Source organism: Neovison vison, chromosome 1 (genome assembly GCF_020171115.1).
Source record: "Neovison vison isolate M4711 chromosome 1, ASM_NN_V1, whole genome shotgun sequence".
Taxonomy (NCBI): Eukaryota; Metazoa; Chordata; class Mammalia; order Carnivora; family Mustelidae; genus Neogale; species Neogale vison.
The window spans coordinates 119,402,708-119,426,119 of record NC_058091.1 but is presented as its reverse complement, the minus strand read 5'-3'; the positions used below and the strand labels follow the sequence as shown (position 1 = coordinate 119,426,119).

At 42.1% G+C, this 23,412-nt stretch overlaps 1 protein-coding gene and 1 pseudogene across 2 annotated transcripts; both read right to left on the bottom strand.

Annotated features, from left to right (window-relative positions):
• Positions 1–7,270: 7,270 nt before the first annotated feature.
• Positions 7,271–12,168, bottom strand: LOC122911086 (HLA class II histocompatibility antigen, DO alpha chain). Of its 2 annotated transcripts, XM_044255493.1 has the most exons (6): positions 12,055–12,141; positions 11,103–11,198; positions 10,607–10,855; positions 9,874–10,155; positions 9,650–9,785; positions 7,271–9,412 (listed from the first exon to the last, which is right to left on the bottom strand). In XM_044255493.1, the coding sequence occupies exons 2-6, from the start codon at positions 11,134–11,136 to the stop codon at positions 9,409–9,411; spliced, it is 705 nt and encodes a 234-aa protein (XP_044111428.1). In that variant the 5' UTR covers positions 11,137–11,198; positions 12,055–12,141; the 3' UTR covers positions 7,271–9,408. The 2 variants fall into 2 exon arrangements, with proteins under 2 accessions (XP_044111428.1, XP_044111427.1); XM_044255492.1 differs by lacking the exon at positions 11,103–11,198 and having other exon boundaries at positions 12,055–12,168.
• An 8,669-nt stretch (positions 12,169–20,837) lies between these two features.
• On the bottom strand, positions 20,838–22,199 carry LOC122904590 (annotated as a pseudogene).
• Between the last annotated feature and the right edge of the window lie 1,213 nt (positions 22,200–23,412).

Sequence of the window (23,412 nt, the reverse complement as noted above, 5' to 3'; positions counted from 1 at the left end):
ATTCCCCTGCCTGCCTGATGCAGAACAGCAAAGCTGCCACTCCAAAAGAACTACACAGGGTAAGACCCAGACATCCTAGAGGTAGCCAGTCTGGACAGACGTAGGAAGACAGAAGGGACTTATCTAATGCCCTAGCACATGTCAGTGCCTTTGAAAAACGTGAAAGAGGGAAGCTCAAATCATGACTGAGGTTGAATTTACCACCAGTTTCTGTGGAGGAAAGGTTTGGTTTTTAGTCCAATTTAAAACTTTTTTTTTTTTAATTTACTACTTCTTCCATTTTCTGCACTATTTTCTAGTTTTTGTGGACCAAGATTCAAATCTACTATATACGAAAAGCATTTACCTCGAGTTATATAATATTCAGTAAATGGTAGCACTGTTTTTAAAACCAGCTGCAGAACACTGAGAACAGGCCAAATCTACAGCAAATAAAATGGAATTCAGTAGAATTCTACAAATGTCTGGGGCACCTGGATGGCTCAGTCAGTTAAGCGTCTGCCTTCAGCTCAGTCATGATCCCAGGGTCCTGGGATGGAGCCCTGCATCAGGCTCCCTGCTCAGCAGGGATTTTGCTTCTCTCTCTGCCTGCTGCTTCCTCTGCTTGTGCTTTCTCTCTCTCTAATAAAGAAATAAAATCTTGGGACGCCTGGGTGGCGCAGTTGGTTAAAAACGACTGCCTCAGGCTCAGGGCGTGATCCTGGAGTCCCGGGATCGAGTCCCACATCAGGCTCCCAGCTCCATGGGGAGTCTGCTTCGCTCTCTGTCCTTCTCCTCGCTCATTCTCTCTCTCACTGTCTCTCTCTCTCAAATAAATAAAATAAAAAATCTTTAAAAAAAAAAAAAAAGAAAATCTTAAAAAAAAAAAAAGAATTCCACAAATGTTTTAATGCCTAGTATGTTCCAGATAATAGGACAGGTGTTGGAAAGATAAGACAAAGCCTTACCTTGTGGTAGAGAAGCAACAAAGGAAGACAGACAGACAGACAGACACACACACACACACACACACACACACATTCATGCACACACACACACACTCATGCACACACACAGAGCTAACTCTGACATATGGCAGAATGTCGTAGGTCCTAGTGAGAGAATGGGCAACATATTGTGGCCTGGGATTAGGAAGGCTTCTCAGAGGTGGCATTTAATTTGGACTCAGGGGAGGACAGGTAAAATTTTGACTTGTTGTCTGAGAAATGCAGGTCTAGCACAGAAAATAGTAGTAAAGACAGGGAAGTGTAAACATATCTTGAGAGTTTTGTGTGACTTAGCATTGACTGTTTTCGGGAGAGCTACTAGAAATAAGGTTAAAAATGTAGATGGGGGACAATTTGAGAAGGATCTCCTTCACCCTGCTGATAATAGAGCATGCATAGGAATTTAAAGCTGGAGGAAGAAAAAAAAGAAAATATTCTAAAAGCTTCAGGAGAAAAAACAACAGATCACACACAAATTTCGGGACTCCGAATATCTTTTGGCTTCTCAATAAAACACTAGAACCGAAAAGGGGAAATGACCTCAAAATTCTGATAGAAATTATTTTGAATTTTGAATTGTATGCCCAACTGCTCTCATTCAAGTATAAGAGTAGAAAAAATACATTTTCTCAAATGAAAAGCACAAAAATTTGCCTCGTATGCACTCTTTCTCAGGAAGCTAAGAGAGAATGTGTCTCCCTAAAATAAGGCATTAGACCACAAAAGGGTAATTACTGGATTTAAGAAGAAACAGAAGCCGCCACACAGAGGACAGGTAAATCCTGACAAGGACGGTGAGGGGTGATCCCAGGATGACAGCTGTGTCGCAGAGGGCAGTGAGTGAAGAAGACAGAAGGTGGCGGGAGAGTTTTATGACAATAAAATGGGCTGATTGCTCTGTGAGGAAATTTGTGCTTCAGTAATAAGCACGAACAAAACCAAGCACGAGAAAACAGGACCATTATTCACTCCAGGGAAAACAAAAGTCGTCTAGGGAAGGAAGAGCGTGGCTCAATCTATGGTTTGGCTCTGAATGGCTTTCACGTGGTCAAGATAATATAAACACTGAACATCCACAAGCCAGAGCGACAGTAAAACTGTATTAAAGGCTATGGCCACGGGAAGGAAGCACGCGTGTAATATGAGGATGAAAATCCTCGTCTTCCACAGTGGGAGGTAAAGAGAGAAAGCCTAAAGCTGAAAAATCAAGATGGAGCAACACAAACGTGTTATTTCGAGACAGGAGCTAATACCAACAGAATTGGTTCAAAACAGTTGAAAGTCAATCACCTCTTGGCGGGGGGGGGGGGGGGGGGCAGGACACGGTAGGAGAGGCCGCTGGAGACTGGATGTTTCTGGGAGATCTCATAGAACTACTCAACTGTTTAAACTCTGTGCATGATTAACCGGCCAGGCGCCTCCTCTGGAGAGAGGAGCAGGTGCTCGCTTCGGCAGCACACATATACTAAAATTGGAGAGAGGAGCAGGTGGGCAGCGGCCCTGGCCAGGGACCCTCCAGAGGACCCAGCGGGACAGCAGCGGCTCTAAAGCCGGCACAGGCACAAGGAGGCAAGCCAGAGGAGCTGGTATGAATGAAGCACAGAAGCAGACAGCGCCAAATAGCTGGCGGTAGGCGGTTCGCGTTTAGGAGTGGGGCCGCATTTCCTTCTCCCACCGTGGCTGTCTTGGCAGAAATCAGTCGAATTCAGTATAAAATGGAACACAGTGAAGTATTAATCAGCAAACGAGGGTCCCAGAAAAATTAAATGTAACGCCACCAACTGCAGACCTGGAACAAGGATTCCGAGGGGTCCCACAAGCTAGTGTCATCGTGCGGTTCCGGCCAGGGCTGGGCGCTGTAGCAGGAAATAACGAAGACACTCCACGTCCAAGACCTGAGTCCCTCAACTCCCTTTAAACCTCGGGCACCGGGGCGCCTGGCTGGCTCAGTCGGTTGAGCGGCTTCTGCTCAGTTCAGGATCTTGGGGTCCTGGGATGGAGCCTGCATGGTACTCCCTGCTCCGCGGAGTTTCTGCTTCTCCCTCTCCCTCTGCCCCTCATCCTGCCTGTGCTCTCGCTCGCTCTCTCTCAAAGAAAGAAATAAAATCTTTAAAGGAAAAAAAAAAAAAAAAAGCCCTCTGGCGCCAAAAACGCCACCTTATATACTGACACCAAGTGAAAGACCACTTGATTTTCGGGATTTAGAAAGACGTCCAGCAACCCATTTAAAATGAAGAAATCTGTGCAGTTGGCGGCCCAAAAAGAGAGCGTTCTGTGACTGAGAAAATGCTGTTCTCCAAAATAGACCGCTGGTCAGGGCTGACCCCCTGCATGGCCTGTCACAGAGAGAAAGAGCCATTGTGGGAACCTCAGAGGACGGGATGCTTGGACATGCAGCTTTGTGAAGACAACGGATAATCTAACTAGATCGCTACAGCTTCTAGAAGAGGAGAACAAACAACATGTTCCATGACTGTTGGGGTCGGGCTGCTTAGCACTGGCTCTGGTTTCACCACTAGAGGTAACCTCGGCTCTCAGAAATATGGTCTCAACAGCTGGAGATAGGAAGAATGTACAAGAAATAAATAAATAAACTAGGGGTATGACATGACTTTGTTAAAAATTAAAATTATTCCATATCATCTGAGGAAAATGAAAGCATTCTTTCAAAAAGATATGTGCACCCCCATGTTCACTGAGCACTGTTGATAATGGCAAAGATAGGGGAATCACCCAAGTGTCTGTTGATGGGTGAATGGAGCGAGAAACTGTGGTACATATGAAATGGAATATTACTTAGCTGTAAAAAAAAAAAAGATTGAAATCTTGCCATTTGCGACACTACAGATGGATCTCTGGGGTATTAGGTGAAGGGACATAAGTCAGAGAAAGACGAATACCATACGACTTCATTTACACTGGAATCTAAAAAAAAAAAAACACAAAACCCTACACATTCATAAATACAGGGGACAGATTGGAAGTTGTCGGGAGGAGGTGAGTAGGGGAGAAATGAGTGAAGGGAGTCAAAAGGTAAAAAGAAAGAAAAAGAAGATTAAGCAGATGAACAAAACTGTAGCCCTGTGCAAGGGAAGGAACAAAGTTCTCGGTAAAGCAGCATTACTAAACTCTCCTTCTGTGAGCTCAGGAGTCTGTTCTGTGCTTGGGATAATCGTGCTTCTTTCTTACTGAATCACTCATTCCTCAGAGCTCTGCCTGTCTGTCTTCATTAATAATATCATGGCTTCGGGGCGCCTGGGTGGCTCAGTGGGTTAAAGCCTCTGCCTTTGGCTCAGGTCATGATCCCAGGGTCCTGGGATCGAGCCCGCATTTGGCTCTCTGCTTATCGGGAGCCCGCTTCCTCCTCTCTCTGCCTGCCTCTCTGCCTGCTTGTGATCTCCGTCTGTCAAAGAAATAAATAAAATTTTTAATAATAATAATAATATTATGGTTTCCCTGTCACCTCCTAAAGTAGGACTGCAGCCCTCTCCTTCAAGCACTCTCTATCAGATTTCTCATTCTGTTTAATTTTCCTCATAGGACTCCTCACAAAGTGCAGGCCTCATATTTCTCATTAAACATGGCTTTTTAAAAAAGTTTTTATCCATTTATTCGACACAGAGAGACAGAGAGAGAGATCACAGGCAGAGAGGCAGGCAGAGAGTGGGGGGGGGAGTGCGATGCAGGCTCCCCGCTGAGCAGAGATCCCGATGCAGGGCTCGATATTCAGGACCACGGGATCATGACCTAAGCCAAAGGCAGAGGCTTAACCCACTGAGCTACCCAGGCACCCCTAAATATGCTTTTTGTTGGTGGTTTGTATGTTTACCTCACTAAGGATAACATTTTGGAGGTAGAGGCTATGTCTGGCCTTTTCACTCCTGCCCCACAACCCCTGCCAAAAGCATTTACAAGAGGGGCTCACTGAGTATCTGATTGATGTATCAGATTGATGCATAAATGAGTCAAAGGAGTAGCAAGTCACTTGACTACAATGGACCTGTTTCATTAAACATAAATTAGACCTCTGAGTATTTTCTCAAGCTTCTTTTGGAACACTACAAGGACATTCTTAATATTAGGAAGTCAAAATGAATAATTGCATTCAGCTTTTAGTTTTCTGAAAATTCTGGATGTCCATATCTGCTCTGCTTCCTCCTGGTTCATGCAGTGGGTCATTCATTGATCTGCATTAAACCTGTTAAAACACGAAGAGCATGGCCTTTGGAGTCAGACTTGAATTCTATTCCCTGCTTTGGCGCTGACAGTCATGCTGCTTTGAACAAGTAACTGAATTTGTTCAAGCCTCAGTTTCCTCTTATTTAAAAATGGAATGATATTAGTATCTACCAAATGGGATTACTTGTGGTTAGAAGATGCAATGTATGTGTACTCTATGATACACAGCATGCACAGGATGTTGTGTGGGGAGAAAGAGAGAGAGAAAGAAAGGATCAGTAAAAGGGATTTGGAGACCGCCCATGCAGAATACTCTTTCAGAGAGAATGACTGGGAGGAACTTGCAGGGGTGGGGATGCTGGGTTATAGGACAAAGAGGAGATTTGATGTTCTTGATATATAAAAGATATGATATGCTCATCATTTGTAGAGGGAACCCTGCAAAGAGGGAGAGTTTGAAAATACAGAAGAGGAGGTACCTATTGAAAATCTATTCTAAAAGACACAGAAAGAGATGAGATCAAGAATATAACATTCTTCACAGAACTAGAACAAATGGTCCTAAAATTTGTAAGGAACCACAAATGACCCCTAATAGGCAAAGCATTCCTGAAAAAGAAAAACAAAACTGCAGGCATCACAATTCCAGACTTCAAGCAGTATTACAAAGCTGTAATCATCAGGATGCCTGGGTGGCTCAGTCATTAAGCGTCTGCCTTGGGCTCACGTCATGATCCCAGGGTCCTGGGATTGAGCCCCCCACTCCCCCACATTGGGCTCCCTGCCCTGCTCAGCAGGAGGCCTGCTTCTCCCTCTCCCACTCCTCCTGCTTGTGTTCCCTCTCTCGCTATGTCTCTCTCTGTCAAATAAATAAATAAAATCTTTTTTAAAAAGCTGTAATCATTCAGACAGTATGGTACTGGCAAAAAAACAGACACATAGATCAATGGAACAGAATAGAGACCCCAGAAACAGACCTTCAACTCTATGGTCAACTAATTTTCAACAAAGCAGGAAAGAAAATCCAATGGAAAAAATACAGTCTCTTCAACAAATGGTGTTGGAAAAAGTGGACAGCAACATGTGGAAGAATGAAACTGGGCCACTTTCTTACACCACACACAAAAATAGACTCAAAATGGATGAAAGACCTACATGTGAGACAGGAAACCGTCAAAATCCTAGAGGAGAACACAGGCAGCAACAACTTCTTTGACCTCAGCCACAGCAATTTATTAGACAAGTCACAGGAGGCAAGGGAAACAAAAGCAAAAATGAACTAATGGGACTTCATCAAGATAGAAACCTTCTGCACAGCCAAGGAAACAATCAACAAAACTGAAAGAGAACACTCAAAATGAGAGAAGATATTTGCAAATGACATATCTGATAAAAGGCTAGTATCGTAAATCTGTAAAGAATTTACCAAACTCAACACCCAAAAAATAAATAATCCAGTTAAGAAATGGACAGAAGACATGAATAGACACTTTACCAAAGAAGACATCCAGATGACTAACAGACACATGAAGATACTCAATATCACTGAATATCAGGCAAATACAAATAAAAACCATGATGAGATACCACCTCACACCTGTCAGAATGGCTTAAATTAACCACATAAGGCAGACACTTAACAAGCTGAGCCACCCAAGTGCCCCCATAAGTGACTCTTTTTTTTTTAAGATTTTATTTATTTATTTGACAGACAGAGATCACAAGTAGGCTGAGAGGCAGGCAGAGAGAGAGAGAGAGGAGGAAGCAGGCTCCCTGCTGAGCAGAGAGCCTGACGACGCGGGGCTTGATCCCAGGACCCTAGGATCATGACCTGAGCCGAAGGCAGAGGCTTTAACCCACTGAGCCACCCAGGCACCCCCCATAAGTGACTCTTAATGATAGGGAACAAACTGAGGGTCGATGGAGGGAGGTATGTGGGGGATGGGCTAGATGGGTGATGGGTATTAAGGAAGGCACTTATGATGAAACTGGGTGTTGTATGTAAGTGACGAATCACTGAATTCTGCTCCAGAAACCAATATTGCATTGTATGTTAACTAACGAAATTTAAATAAAATTTTAAAAAGAAAAAAAGAATATAGGAGAACAATTTTTTAAAATTTTTATTTTTTATAAACATATAATATATTTTTATCCCCAGGGTTACAGGGAGAACAACTTTTTTAATGGGAGGCTGTTTACTTGAAACTAGAAGAAAATGTGATTTTGAAGGCAAATACATAAACCTAAAAGATTTGGAACTGTTCCTAGAAGTTTCAGTGACTTCTGTATAATATATGCATAGTGAAAAAGAAACGCACTTCTGATCAAAGGAAAAACTTTTAATGACCTTATTAAACACAGGACAGAGATCAGAGAAGCATCTTTTCCAAGGATGATCAAGTTAACTTTTAAGCAAAAGATCAGCAGAGATCGGGGCATGTTGAGGACAAACATATCTTTAGGTATCTTCTGAGAACCAACCCATTCTTTTTTCTCTAAGCATGATCTAACCCCTCTCCTCAGAGGAGTTTATACTATGGATCTTGTGCCTCTGGTCACGGTATATCGGATTGGGATGGACACCGCCCCAAGTTTGGGAATTCATTTGTTTTTCCAAGAATTTAAAATTGTGGCTGGGAGATACTGTTGATGGGTGGGTAGAGCCGAGATAATATACAAACTTAACAACTTCAGGTGGATATGTTGCTGAAAAGGATTGTCCTCAGAGCCAGAATAATATGGCTAATACAGCTAACATGCAGAGGGACAACACAGGCCATGTAGCCGAGAGACAGAGCAAGGAAAGCTGCTCTAGATTCTGCTGGCTTTTCAGTTCTGAATTCTGTTCCCTGCAAAGCTTGGCTAAAACCCATCCCTGGGTTCAGGACACCACTCCTGTGTCTTTATTGTAAATATCCTCTCCTTATATCTGTGATCGTTTTAAGAGGGTTTTGTTACTGGCAAACAAAAGCCTTGAGTAGGATGATACTCCCCCACTTCTATCAGGGTCTTCTTCTGGCCATTCTTTGAACTTATTCTCTTTTGGGAAATCCAGTGTCTTCATGATCTCTTGCTTTCTTTCTTCTCTAGGACCAAATGCTCACAATGCCAAATCCCATCTTGTCCCTGCTTACTTGTATCTTTCTCTATGTCTGAAAAGACCAGTTCTTCAAAAAGTTTTCCTGGACCAATCTGACCTTAGGGATTCCCCCTCTTCCAATAGCATCAGGGTATGTCAGTGTGTCCCAGTTATCAGACCACAGTCTTAGTCCAGGGTGGCTGCATCAGCATCATCTAGAGCCTGTTAAAAATTCCACGCTGCTACCACTCTCCCCAAACCCCAAGAGTCTAATTCGGTATATCTGGGTGAAGCCTACACTTTTTAAAAGGCTTCCTAGTGATTTTCATGTACATTTCATTTTTGAAAGCTGCTAAGAGATATCCACCTGAACTCTCTCTAAACATGTGACCAAGTCTTCCACTGCTATGATTGACCCCAGGTTAAGGAAGTAACCATAGTATCCAAGCTTTGGACCTCTCTTTGTCATGCCTGGGACTCTAGGGGTTACAGAAAAAGGAGATGACATCGTAGATCATGGCCGTTTACCTATGGGCTCTTCATTATGGCGTTAACATAGACAAAAGTACAATGCTTGTGAAACTTTCCTCTCCTGAAAACTCTTTTGGGGGTAAATCTAAATTCAGAAGGTAAATTTCATGAAGTCTTTGTGAAATGGCCTGTTCACAACTAACACACAATGAATTATTCAAGTGGAGCAAGACATGGCTGAACTGGCCTGAGGACGGCTGCCAGTCCCCAGTATGAAATAATACTGTTTGATGGTCATCACCTGAAACTCCCCCTTCTAGGTTCCTGGCACCCCTCACACCCTGGGAGAATTGGCCAAGACCTGGCAGGAAGAATACAGTGCAAACACCAATAAAAAATTTACTGCTGCTAGCCAGAACTTTGGGTAGAGCAAGAAAAGAGTGTGTTTGTGTGTGTGCGCGTGTGCGTGCACACTGGGGGTGGGAAGGGGAGCTAGTTGCTGCCCCACAAATCCTGTGATGAGTACCAGGTCTAAGAGAGGAGATCCATGGCACAGGGTTTGATCCCACCCAAAGTCAGCACCGTAGGGATATACTTAGTAGGCAGAAGCACTGAGTATGCAAGGGCTGTCAGAAACTTGCAAGGAATCCATAGAGCATTTCCCACAATCTTTCGTTCTCGGAAGGTTCATTACCTAAAGTGGTAAAAAGCATATGAACAAGGTTGTTCGAGCTCACAATGCTGGGAGCCTATCTCTGATCGCCCACCTTCCCAAAACCTCACCCCCTCATCACCTCTGCTCTTCTATTCTCTCTGCTACTTGTCTATGTTACCCTTCCCTGACCCCAGTGCTCCCCAAGGAATGATCCTCCACCCCATCCTGTTCAGAGCCACCCACTCTCCTGCCCCCAGAAGCCCGCGGCCTCTGTACCTGTGGGCTCTGGACAAGCACGTGCCTCTGATGATGAGGAAGGTGCCCACAAGGAAGCCCAGCAGGCCAAGAGCCAGGCCGAGGGCGCAGATCAGAGTCTCGGTGGTGTCTGGCACTGGGATAGGCACCTGGGGCTCTTGGGGGAGAAAGGAAGGGTCGGTGAAAGGATTCCAGAGTAAAGGAAACATGGGTCTGAGGAGAGCAAGCTGGGGAGGGGCTCCTACCCCAGTGTTTGAGAAGTGGTTCATCCAGGCCCCAGTGCTCCACCTTGCAGTCATACATGTCGTCTGCAGAGGGCACGAAGGTCAGGTAGCAGAACTTGCGGAACAGATGGTCGGGCTGGGAATAGAAGCTGGTCTGGGCCACCCCCTCGCTGATTGTTTGACCGTTGCGCAGCCAGGTGATATTGATCACAGGAGGGAAGATGTTGTCCACCATGCAGATGAGGACGTTGGGCTGCCCCAGCTCCACTCGGAACCTGGGGAGTACCGTCACTCTCGGAGGCACTAGGAAGAATGAGGCCCTGAATCCCAAAGGCTCATCCCTGCAGCTGCGCCTGATTAGGACTGGGATTGAGGGACATTTCCTCCTATTTAGGCATTTGCAGGCAGGGGATGCTCTGGGACATAACAGCCAGGGTGGGGGTGGGGGCAGAGGGAAAAGAGGCTGAGGAGGGTCATGGGGGCACCAGGGACTCCTATGTCTGACAGGTCCCTGAGGGGGTGTCCAGGTGAAAGTGTCAGTCCTCAAGAGGGAAGAGGAGGAAGAGGGTGCTGAAAGGGTCTGGGAAGTTCTAGAGCCTCCTGGAAAAGAAAGAGGCTGAATACAACAGTCACAGAGGGTGAAAGAGGGGCATGCCAGAGTAGATGGGGGCCTGTGAGGTGGGAAGAAGCTTCTTTGGACCTCCCCTGCCTAACACAGGGGAGGGGAGGGCACGAGGAGAGGAAAGGCAGATACCGTTGGTGGCTCTGGTGCGGTTGGAGCGTTCCACCAAGACATCCAGATGGGCTTTGATCACCGCGATGCTGGCCAGCCCATTCTGTGGGTCAAAGTGGGCCAAGTTGCCAAACTCAGGCAAACGCCACACGGCCTCCTTCTTCTTCAGCTCCACAGAGAACAGCTGTTCCCCGTCAAATTCATAAGCAAACTGACCTGAGGCACCATAAGACTGGTAGAAGGCTGGTCCATAGGAGCCCATGTGATCAGCTGAATCCGGTGAGTTCAGGGTCAGAGACAGAAAAGAAAACGTATCAGTCTCATTGAGAGCATGCGATATGTTGAATCTCTGAGCCTATGCCCCAGGCTGGGTTCTCTGTGGGGACAGAGTTGACTTGTTGAGCTGGTTCTTGGACCGTGGAAAGGTTGCTGGGCAGTAGAAGGGCGAGGACAGAGGGAAACAAGCCCAGGCCCAACACAATGACAGGAACAGAGACATGAGCGCGGTGTGGCATACCAGGTCGGGAAGAAGAGAGGCCGCCTGGAATCATGCTTGGGATCCCCAAAGTTGAATGTTAGCCACGGTCGTCAGCTCTAGTTGTCCTATGAGGTCCTGTGTGTGAGATGAGTGGTGGGGGGGTGGGGGTGAGGGAAGATGATTAAGGATGGGAGCATAATGGAGCCTGGGGCACAGAGACACTGTGGGTAGGCGTGAGGGGAGAAGAGGTGATGGCTGACAGAAGTAAGAATTAAGATCTGTGACAGAGACCAACCAGATAGGAAAAGGCAGTCTGAGGTATGACAGAGAGCACTGGAAAAGGAGCCTAAAGTTCAAGTCAGGTTTATGCCCCCCAACTCTTTCACCTCAGATTATGATCAAACATGTCTGTTTCCATAACTGAGGCTCAGTTTTTGTTGGAAATTTGGGTTAGATTTTAATTGGTAAGGGACCTTTAGAATTCTATGAAATTGTATGTTCAACAGCCATTAAGGGACTACTATGTGCCCAGCACAATACTAGGTCCCAGGGAAATACAGATGACCCAGCTGTAGGTCCCTCACACAAGGAGCTCATGTCTAGAGCAGGAAAAGGCAGATAAACAGTTAACTATCCACATGGTGATAAATACTGCAATAAAACTGGATTTGAATGGACACACTCCAAGCCAGGAAGTGTCAGAGAAATCACTGTGCTGGGCAGCAGTAGAATGGAGGTCCGGGTCTCACAAGGAAGGAAGGAACTGGGGAGGCACCTGAACCTAGAAAAGTTTGAACCTGCAGCTGGCGTGGCTGGGCTGGGCTGACCTGTATATTTTAGGTCTGCAATGGACATGATAGACGTGAGAGAGATTGGGGTTCTCTTGGTGAAGGAAGTTGCCCATAAACCAGAGAAGAACAATTTATGTTCTATACCATCTCTCATGTAATCCTAAATCTCCTCTCCTCACCCAATCCCTCCCAGCACTCACCCTTGATGGCCCCAGTTTCCTGGGGGCTCAGGAGGCTGATCAAGATGTAGAGTCCCAGGACTAGCCCCCCACTGAGGAGCATTGCCCTGGTCCTTTAACTAAGTAATTCTCGGTGTGGGGCCCGTGGAGGAGGTAAACAGAAAGAGGAAGGAAACAGATTCTCGGGTGGGGAAGACCCCTGTTATATTCAGCCAATCAGAGTCATTCTCTGAGTTCGTGCAGCTGTTGCTGGGGAAAGAAGTAAGGAGCCTAGGTGGAAGGTGAAAGAATGAGCTGGACCCTCATTGCACCGGGGAAGCCTGGCCCCCAGGAGAGTGAAGAGGAGGTTTCTGTTTGGGAGGTGACAGGGGCTTAAATCAGTCATTACTAGGAACTCCAACAAGAGGCCCCCTGAAGGGGGAGAAAAGGCCATCAGAGAACCACGCAACCGAGCTCAAACAAAACCTCTATCTTGGTCTGGAGTGTAGAGAATCCCAGTCTCCCTATAAGTTTCTGCAGACAGATTTGAAGACAATAATAATATAAATAATATAAATAATAATATAAACTGTACTTAGAAACTTTTAAAAGGAGATCATGGATACACAGCAAATTAAAATCCTTAAAAAAAAAAACCCTTTAGGGGCGCCTGGGTGGCTCAGTGGTTTAAGCCTCTGCCTTCAGCTCGGGTCATGATCTCAGGGTCCTGGGATCAAGCCCCACATCGGGCTCTCTGCTCAGCGGGAAGCCTGCTTCCCCCTCTCTCTCTGCCTGCCTCTCTGCCTACTTGTGATCTCTCTCTGTCTATCAAATAAATAAATAAAAATCTTTTAAAAAACAAAACAAAAAAAAAACCCTTTAAATCACTTTGGAAAACATTACTTCATTTCATTGTGTTAGAAAAAAATATGTAATTGTGAGAGATGCTCGGAGCAAGGAAGAACTGTAAGGAGTCTCAGTGGACTGTTCTAAGGAGGGCAGAGGGTGCAGGAGAACCTCCATTTGTCCCTCTGGGCCCCCGGGACACCCTTCTCCGTGCTGCCTGCAGGCTGACCTGTGGACAACATCTCCCTGCCCTATGGTTTCTGGTTGGGTTCATCCAATGGGAGGCAGGGGCAGAATTTGGTCCAATATCAAAAATATATACAAAGCTAACCATCTCTCTAGATAAGGAAAAGTCTAACCAAATATCTGAAAGATCATGAAATAAATGATTTTCAGCTTGGAAGGGAACCAAGACATCATCTGAGTCTATGGTTCCAAATCTGGTTACACAGAAGAATCACCTGGGGAGATTCCTGGGGCACCTGGGTGGCTCAGTCGGTTAAACATCTGACTTGATTTTGGCTCAGATGATGATCTCAGAGTCATGAGATCAAGCCCTGAGTCATGCTGAGCACAGAGCCTCCTTGGGATTTCTCTCCCTCTCCCTCTGCCCCTCCCTCTTCTCGCTTTCTTAAAAAATAAAATAAATTAAAAAATACAGATTCCTGGGTTCCATTCTGACCTGAGTTAAAGCAGCCTTTTCAAGGGTAGACCCAGGAGACCCGGGTTAGTAGCATGCTCCAAAAGTGAGCACCATCGCAACTGAAAAGAACTATGCTTCCAGAAGAGAGTCTGTGGAAGGATCTTACAATCTTACAGATTTGGACCAGAAACCACATGCCATTTCTACCACATTCCCTTCGCAAGAATTAAACAATGACCCTGCCTGAGTACAACAGGAATGGAAAAATGAATTTTAGCTGTGTGTTCAGGAGATGTACTGGTCTGGCGAGGACATAGCACTATCTTTGCCCTTCCCAGCTGTATTTATTGTGATTATTAACATATTTGGACTTGTTTCTAATATTTTATTTATTTCAATATTTCTGTTTTTCAAGTTTCCTTTTCTTCATTGTCTTTAAAAAAAAAAACAAAACCAAACTGTTCTCTATGCCTTACCAATCTTTTCTCTAACCAGATCAGAACTTCAGTATGCTTTCAAGTTATTCATTTACTTCCTCCCTCTCTTCTTCACCAAGGTGTTGATCAACTTTACTTCTCCTCCTTTTTGGCACCTCCTGACATTTTTTTCTCTTATTGGAATATTTTTTCCAAAAATGTCTTGAGTATTTCTGTGGCAAATCTTCTGAAGCTTTGTATACCTGAGAATATTTTTGTTATAGCATCGCTCTTGAATAATGTTTAGTTATGTATTAATTTCTATGTTTAGGGGCTCCTGGGTAGTTCTGATGGTTTAACGCTGGACTCTTGCTTTTCAGCTCAGGTCACGATCTCACTCACGGTCCTGGGACAGCTCCGCATCCGGCTCACGCTCAGTGGGGTACCTGCTTGAGATTCTCCCTTCCTCCCTGGCTGCTCCTCCCCCTACTCTCTCTCTCACTCAAATAAATAAATAAAATCTTTTAAAAAATAAATAAATTCTAAGTTTAAAGTGTTTTTTTCTTTTCCTTTCTTTCTCTTCTTTTTTCTCTTTCTTTCTTTCTCTTTTTCCCCTTTTTTCCTTTTCTCTTTCTTTCTTTCTTTCTTTCTTTCTTTTTTTAACAACACACACTTTATTTACTTAATTGAAAGGTTTAGTGGAGTTGACTTCGATTCTGTTCACACTGACTTCCGTGAGTGGTGTCTGGGTTTTCTGTGTTTGACGCCTGCTTAGTTGCTCCCGTTGCCCTTGGTTTGTTTTCTTTTAGGATCAAGGTGGGTGTTTTCATGTAAAATCTGATTTTTAATTCCTTCTCTGACAATTCTTTCCTGGTGTCTTAGCTTTGCGTAATTATGCCCACAGTGGAATAAGCATCCTCAAGTCACCAAGATAAATCCTCCAACTCACGGCCAGTTAACAAAAAATGTCCAAGGCCAACCACAGCAGATCCTAATGAACCACACAATATCAGATCCTGCGCATAGGGAGTGTTTTCAACGTCTAAAATTCCTGGGAGTAAAGGGCTAGAAAAAAAATTAAAAAGAACCTTGCCTTTGGCGTTCTCACTGGGCTCAGGTGCAGTGGCCTTGGGCTCTAGGGAGTGCCTGGAGCCCCACCCCGCCACAGTTGTTTTTTTTGTTAATATTTTAAGTAATATCATCCCAATATCTTCTTGCATCCAGTGCTGTAGTTAGGAAATCTGATATCAGGCTTCTTCTCGGGAATCTTAGAATTTTCTCATTGCCTTTGACCTTTGAAATTTGTATCTAAAATTTTATCTAAAGTTCCATTTAAATTTGTATCCAAATTTGTATCTAAATTTACAATTTGTAAATATTGTATCTAAAATGGGTTTTCCTTCTCTTGCTATAGGGCATTATGGATCCCCTGTATCTTTTCATTCTGGGAATTCTGTAATTCTCTTTATTTCTGTAAATGTAAATTTTCTCTTCGTCTTTAATTTTTTTTCTCTTCATGAAATTCATATTATCCCTGATTGGGCATTTCTCTCCCCAGTCTCTTTTGACTTCTCTATTTCAATTTCTTCCTCCTTGTATCTTTTACTCTAGGAAAGTCCTTCAGTGTAGTCTTCCCGCTTAGTTGTATCTCTCCCACTATTTATTCCCTTTAGTAGGATTTTTATTTTGACTTTCATATTTTTTTCATGCCTGGAACTTCTATGTAGCTTTCCCTGTATTCCCTATCTTTTCTCATATTATAATAACTTTTCTTTTTTTTTTTTTTAAAGATTTTATTTATTTAGTTGACAGACAGAGATCACAAGCAGGCAGAGAGGCAGGCAGAGAGAGGAGGAAGCAGGCTCCCCGCTGAGCAGAGAGCCCGACGCGGGGCTCGATCCCAGGACCCTGAGATCATGACCTGAGCCGAAGACAGAGGCTCAACCCAGTGAGCCACCCAGGTGCCCCTAACTTTTCTTATTTTTTAATGCATTTTTCATGCTCATTTTAAGGGGCTAGTCTATATTTTCTGGTACTTTTCTAAGGACATATATGGGCCCATTTGTTGTTTTTCTTTCCAGTTGTGAAACTCACCAAAGGGAGGGAGTTACAAATCTGGCCTTTGAGTGCCCATCTAGGTCAGTCTCATGAATGTAGAGAGGGAAGGACCCAAGTTCTAGGACAACACAAAGCCAGTTACCACCCTTTTGGTGTCACCTTACTGGTGACAGCTCAGGTGGGAGGGGCCAGGCCTCTCTCTCCCTGGCGCTGGGAGACAGAGTACAGTGAATGATGCAGGGGCTCAGGTGCATCTATTGTCCTACCCCTCCCAGCTCCAGCAGGCATTTCAACCTAGACTTTCTCCCCAACCCTCCACTGCTGTATGAGCAATCAGGATCTTGCCCCTGTATTTCGTATTATGGGGCAGGTGATACATGTTCAAGGGAACACCAAGGAAAAGCAGGAGCAGACGCCTCTGATGAATCTTCTCACAGCCAGCGAGCCACGCGAAAACAAGAGACAGTGGCACGAGGGATTTCCCAGAGTTTCCCTTCACGGCTTCTCCATGGTTGGTTTTTAGAGCTGGGAATCAAGAACACGTGTTAATTTATCCTCACAGGAAGCAGGCCTCTCCATTATTTCCCTCTAATATTATGTACAAACTACAGCCCCCCATATAGAAATGCCAAGGGCTTGTGGTTCATTGACTCTTTGTTATATAAACCCCCCTCTCCTCCAGATGCTAACACAGTAGTAAATAAATGCTTTTCAAATACATAAACAGATTATAACAAATAAAGATCAATGCCTGGGCGGTGCAGTCAGTTAAGCCTCTGATTCGTAGTTTGGGCTCAGATCTGATCTCAGGGTGGTCCGAAAGACCCCCTCATTGGGCTCTGCGTTTAGTGCGGAGTTTGCTTGAAACTCTCTCCCTCCCCCTCAGCTCCCCCCCCCCCGCCACTGGCGCATGTGCCCCCGTGCTCTCTCTCTTTCTCTCAAATAAATAAATAGATAGATAGATAGATAAATAAATAAATACAAACAATGAATTGAATACCAGTGGTTCTAGAGAGCGATATTCCAGTACTGGAAACAAATACTGAAAATAAGTACAGGCTCAACATTGGGGAGAAAAGTGTCTGCTCTTTGGATATGACATAAACTCAGTTACTCTAAATTGTCTAAAACACTTGACTTTGAGATAAATGTAGTTCTATCCATCATGTTCTCTAGAGACATAATAACGTTATGTAATAATAAAGCTGAGGTAGGTGGTTAGGAGATATTATTTATTCAACATATATTTATGGAACACTTACTATACACTTACTATGTCCTGGGGACACAGAAAACAGCACATGGCCCCTTTCTCCAGAAGACTGTGCTGTCCAATATAGTCACCACCTGCCACAGGTGGCCATTGACCACTTGTAATATAGCCAGTCCTGAGATATAAGTAGGAAACCATGGAATTTTGAAGACCTTGTAAAACATATATGTATTATATATATTTAAAATTATATATATGAATATATTATCTAATTAATCTTTTTATATTGATTGATGGTTAATTGGCAATATTTTGGATATGTTGAGTTTTTAAAATATATTATTAATTTCACTGTTTTTTATTACTTTTTTAAAGTGTCTACTAGAAAATTTGATATTGAAAATGTAACTCTCATTACATTTCTTTTTTTTAATTTAATTTTTTAAATTTGTTAAATAAACATATAATGTATTATTAGCCACAGGGATACAGGTCTGTGAATTGCCAGGTTTACCCACTTTACAGCACTCACCATAGTCTCATTACATTTCTAATGAACAGTTCTGTTCTGGTTGCTCTCTGTTGGCAGCCAATTAACCACTAACTCTTTTCTTAGATTGTTCAATTTAACAGTCCACTTTCCAGAGGCCGGCCTGGGGTTGGGGGGCAGACTTGTGACCACCTAGGGATTCCACCAGAGGGCGATCTTACCTTTCATTGTTTCAATTCTAGCCCTTCTATCTATTTTTAGTATATATGTGTTTAACTACTTTTAGTCTATTTTGCTTCAGGCACTGTGCTAGGCTCTGGGACCACATTATGGTTCCTGCCATCCCAGATCTTTCAATTTATCAAGAAGGCTATAAACAACCACGTTTGATGTGAAAAGAAAGAAGAATCAAAGCCATTATGTTACTGTACACTATGAGTGTTCATGTGCTCTTCAACTTCCTGGGATGACCCTTTTTTAGTAATTAATTAAATAGTTCCAACCCAGATAATTTCAGGAATTCAAGGGGTCTAGTCCTGTCTCCAGAATTCCCTGGACAGAGAAGTGATACAAACATGTGTTTCTGTATGTCAGGTGCTCCGGATCTCTTGCTCTAACCTCCTGCTCCGGAAAGTCTGTTTCAGCTGATTTGAGGCTGCTCTCTATTGTAGCAGGTGTCTTACTGGCTGTGTTTTCAGGCTCTGGACTTCTGTCGTGTTGCTGGAAGCTGCTGGCTTGTCCTAGAACTTTCCCCTCCCATTTTCTGACTTCTCTAAATCCCAGACCTCTTATCTCCTAGGAACAAACTAAAAATTTTAAAGCTAAAATCGCTCTTTGCTCTTTCTTCAACAGTGCATATACTAAAATCACTGTTCCTTTATATCTTTAGATAGCTTGAAATATAAAAATTAAAACCTGTCTGTGAAAAAAGTAACTTTAATATATATATATATGTATATGTGCATATATATATGACTGATTTCATCATACTCTGTAGCAACAATTCAAAATGATGGTAGGAAAATCCCCAAACAGGACTTTTAAAGATATAGATGCAACTCTTCCCATTTAAAAGAGATTAAAAAAAAAAAAAGATTCATCTTTCCTTTGGGAAAGGCCAAGTCTTTCAGAATTTCTCCTCTTTCTCCTTCTCCTTCCTTCTTTCTCGAATGACATCCTGGGACAGAAGTTAAGTTTGTATAACATTATGACTGTGGGACGCTAGGTCTGGGTGGCATATTCCTTTTTTCTGATGGTTCTCTATTTTTAGTATCACCTTGGTCATGGTCCTCTGCCCTCTCTCCTTCAATTACCCTTGAATCCAGTCCAGTTCTACCCTCTCCATGACTACCTTGAAAATCAAATTACTGAAAATCAACTTACTGAAAATCAACTCTCTGAAAATCAGTTCCTCAAGGCACCTCGCTGGCTCAGTTGGTAGAGCATTTGACCCTTGATCTCAGGGTTGTAAGTCTGATCCCCATGCTGGGTGTAGAGTGAATTAAAAATAAAATCTTTTAAACTTTTTATAATATAAAAATAAAAATAAACTCACCAAATGGCCAACCAATCAGAAATTAACTCACTAAATCACAATTTTCCTATTTTACCAATTTACCGAAAACTTGATTCTTTAACTTTATAAAGTTTTTGTCACTTTACATATTGAATTAAGTGGTTTTACAGCATTTGAAGTTTCTAAAAAAATTTTAGTTTTCCTTTTGTCTTCTTATTAGCTTTCAAAGTAATGATCAGTTTGCCAAATGTTACAAATGCAAGAAAATGATAATGGCTATAGAGTTTTTTAATTGTCTCAAGTGTCTTCACAAAAACAGATCAATTGGGATAGCAAAGTAACCAGAGACAATGTCTTCAGCGAAGTAAGGACCAGGCAGCCCCTGGAACTCTAGAATATGAATGGATGAGTCCAAACAACCACACAGGACCCTATGGGTTCTAGCCCCTTGTGAAGGTAGTGGAAGAATGAAAAAGGAGAGTTTTGATGTTTTTAAGTTCTTGGAAACAGAACTGGCCAATGAATACTCACCTCCAAAAGAAGATGGTCCCAACCTAAAATGCACACTCAGCAAGAAACTCTAAAAATGAAGCCAAGCCTGAAATTCTAAAACCAAGAACTTCAGAAACCTCTTTTTCTTTTACCAATGTCTGGTTTTCAAGACTATGGCTTTGCTCTATCTGTCAAAATACCATTTTGGAATTGTTTCTCTTGGAAATTCTGTGATAAAAATCCAGATGTTCCCCAAGACAACGAGGATCTCTGGATGAATAGGCATGAGATCGCATCTAAAGGTGTATGAAAAAGAAAATATTAAGACCATCAGTATATTAATATTTTATAATAAAATATTATCCCTATATGTTTTACAGAAACATGTGACTTCTGCCTGCCTCTACTAACTTTACGTATTTCTCTCATAATGAAAAAGCACATTAATATGTTTTCCTAAATCAAAGGTAAATTTTCTCCTTGAAATCAATTACATCTCTTGAAGAGGAAAGCAGCTTCCAGCACTATGTATTTAAAATAGTAATATTTTATAGTTTTAGCTCCTACTTTTAAATCTTTTATCCATTTTGAGTTAATTTTGTATATGAGTCCAACATCATTCTTTTGCATGTGGATATACGGTTTTACCAGCACCCTTTGTTGAAAAGTCTGTCTTTTCTCCCACTGAATGATCTTGGTACTCTTGTTGAAAATCACTGACTCTATAGGCAAGAGTTTATTTGGGGGTTCTTGACTTTATTCCATTGGTCTATGTGTCTGTCTTTATGCCAGCTCCATACTGTTTCGATTACTGTAGATTTGTGGTAAGTTTTGAAATGAGTAAGTGTTACACCTCCAGCTCTTCCTCTTTTTTAAGATTGTTTTGGCATTTAGGGATCCCTTGAGATTCCATATGAATTTTAGGATATATAATTCTATTTCTGCAAAAAAAAAAAAGATGGGATTTTGATAAGGATTCTACTGAGTCTGTAGATTGCTCTGGATAATATAACAAATTTTAATAATAGAAGTTTTCCAATCCATGAACATGGAGTGTCTTTCCATTTATTTACATCTTCCCTAACTTCTTTCAGCAATGTTTTTTTTTCTTTTTCCTCCCATAGGATAGAACAATCATATATAAGATTGCTTTATTCCTGCATCTTCTCAATTGTTTCTTCCTGATATTTGCCCTTTTCCTTTCCTACTTGGTGAGATTTGGCTTCATGTTCAAGGATCTATTTATGATCTTTTAAAAAAATTTTGTTTATTTATTTTTTTAATAAACATATAATGTATTTTTATTATTTACGATCTTTCGCAGTCTAATGATAACCACCTTGCTAGGGTGAATGCCCACATGGACAATTGTGCCGTTTGCCTTCTCTCACTGTACTCATTCGGTGTAGATGACATATTCCTTCTTGTAAACCTGGACAACTTTGCCAACTTGCTGACCTTTGTAGTGTCCTCATACAACCTGTACTTCATCATGCTTTCAGATGGGCATGGATCAAATATCATGCTTCTGTCTCAGCTCTTTGGAAAAGGGGAAGACATAATTTTCCTGAGAATATGGGAAGGTGCACTGAAAGGTCTTTCATGGTTCTTGCTCCAGTCTTTTGAACTTCATTTTGGCTGCTGGCGCTTCAGCAATGGCCACAAAAGGCTCAGCAATGTCTTTTAGTTTTCAGTGCATACAGCATTCACATCCTTGGTTGGGTTAATTCCTAAGAATTTTATTCTTTTCGATGCTATTGTGAATAGAATTGTTTTCTTTTTTGTTCTGTTAGTGTGTATAAACACAACTGATTTTTTAATTGAAATATAGTTGACATACAATATTGTATTCATTTCAACTGTACAACATGGTGACCCAACATTTATATACATTAGTAAATGACCAGCATGGTAAGTTCAGTTATCTGTCACCATACGTAGTTATTATAATATTAATGACTATATTCCCTATGCTGTAGTTTACCTCCCTGTGACTTACTTATTTTATAACTAGAAGTTTGTACCTCTTAATTCTCTTCCATCTATTTCACCCATCCCCTCACCCCCCTCTCTTCTGGCAACCACCAGTTTGTGGTCCGTATTTATGAGTCTGTTTCTATTTTGCTCATTCATTTGTTTTGGTTTTTTAGACTCCACATACAAATGAAAGCTTACAGTATTTGTCTTTCTCTGCCTAAATTATTTCACTTAGGTAAGACTCTCTAGGTCCATCCGTGTTGCCACAAATAGCAAGATTTCATTCTTTTTTATAGCTTAGAAATATTCCATTCTGTGTATATACCACATTTTCTTTATCCATTCATCAGTTGATGGACTTAGGTTTCTTCCGTATCTTGGCTATTGTAAATAATGCTGCAATAAACATAGGGGTGTATATATCTTTTTGAATTAGTGTTTTCATTGTTTTCAGGTGAATACCCAGAAGCGAAATTGCCATATTGTATGGTATTTCTCTTCTTAATTTTCTGGGGAAAGTCCATACTATTTTCCATAGTGGCTGCACCGATTCACGTTTCTACCAACAGTGTGTACCACATTTCTTTACATCCTTGCCAATGCCTGTTATTTCTTATATTTTTGATATTACTATTCTGACAGGTGTGAGACGATATCTCATTGTGGTTTTGATTTGCATTAAAAAAACAGCTGTGGATTTGTGTGTTTTTTGTACCTTGCTACTTTGCTAATTTCATTTATTGTTTTGTGGGAGAAACTTTAGGGTGTTGTACTTATAAAAGCATGCATCTTTGAACAGAGATAATTTTACTCTTTCCAATTTGGATGTCCTTTTTTTCCCCCCTTAGCTTGTTTAATTGCTCTGGCTAGAATTTCTAGTGCTATTTTGAGTAGTGGCTAAAGCAAGCATCCTTATCTTGTTTCTGAAATTACAAGAAAAGATTTCTGTCTTTCACCATTGATTATGCTGTTAGCTGTGGGATTTTCATTTATGACTTTATTATGTTGGGGTCATTTCCTTCTACTCCTAGTTTGGTGAGTGTTTTCACCGTTAAAGAGTGTCAAGATTTTGCCAAATGCTTTTTTGCATCAGTTGAAGTGGATCATTTGGGTTTTTCCTTCCATTCTGTTGGTGTCATATATAACATGAATTTTCATATGTTGAACCATGGTTGCATACCAAGAATAAATTCTACTTGGTGTGTATTCTTTTAATATGCTCCTGGATTCAGTTTGCTAGTATTTTTTTTTTTTTTTTTTTTTTGGAGGGAGAACTCCCTTCTTTTTTTTTTTTTTTTAAAGATTTTATTTATTTGTTTGACAGAGAGAAATCACAAGTAGGCAGAGAGGCAGGCAGAGAGAGAGAGGAGGAAGCAGGCTCCCTGCTGAGCAGAGAGCCCGATGCGGGACTCGATCCCAGGACCCTGAGACCATGACCTGAGCCGAAGGCAGCGGCTTAACCCACTGAGCCACCCAGGCGCCCCTGTTGTTATTTTTTAATTACTGATTTAAACTTACAAGTTATACATCTACTCAGATTTTCTATTTCTTATTGATTCAGTCTAGGTAAATTTTGTGTTTCTAGGTATTTGTTCGTTCCACCTAGGTCATCCAATTAGTTGATTATCCAGTTGTTCATGGTACTATCTTTTAATACTTTTTATTTCTGTGGAATCAGTAGAAATGTCTCTAATTCATTCTTTTTTTAAAGATTTTATTTATTTGAGAGAGCAAGAGAGCACATGAACA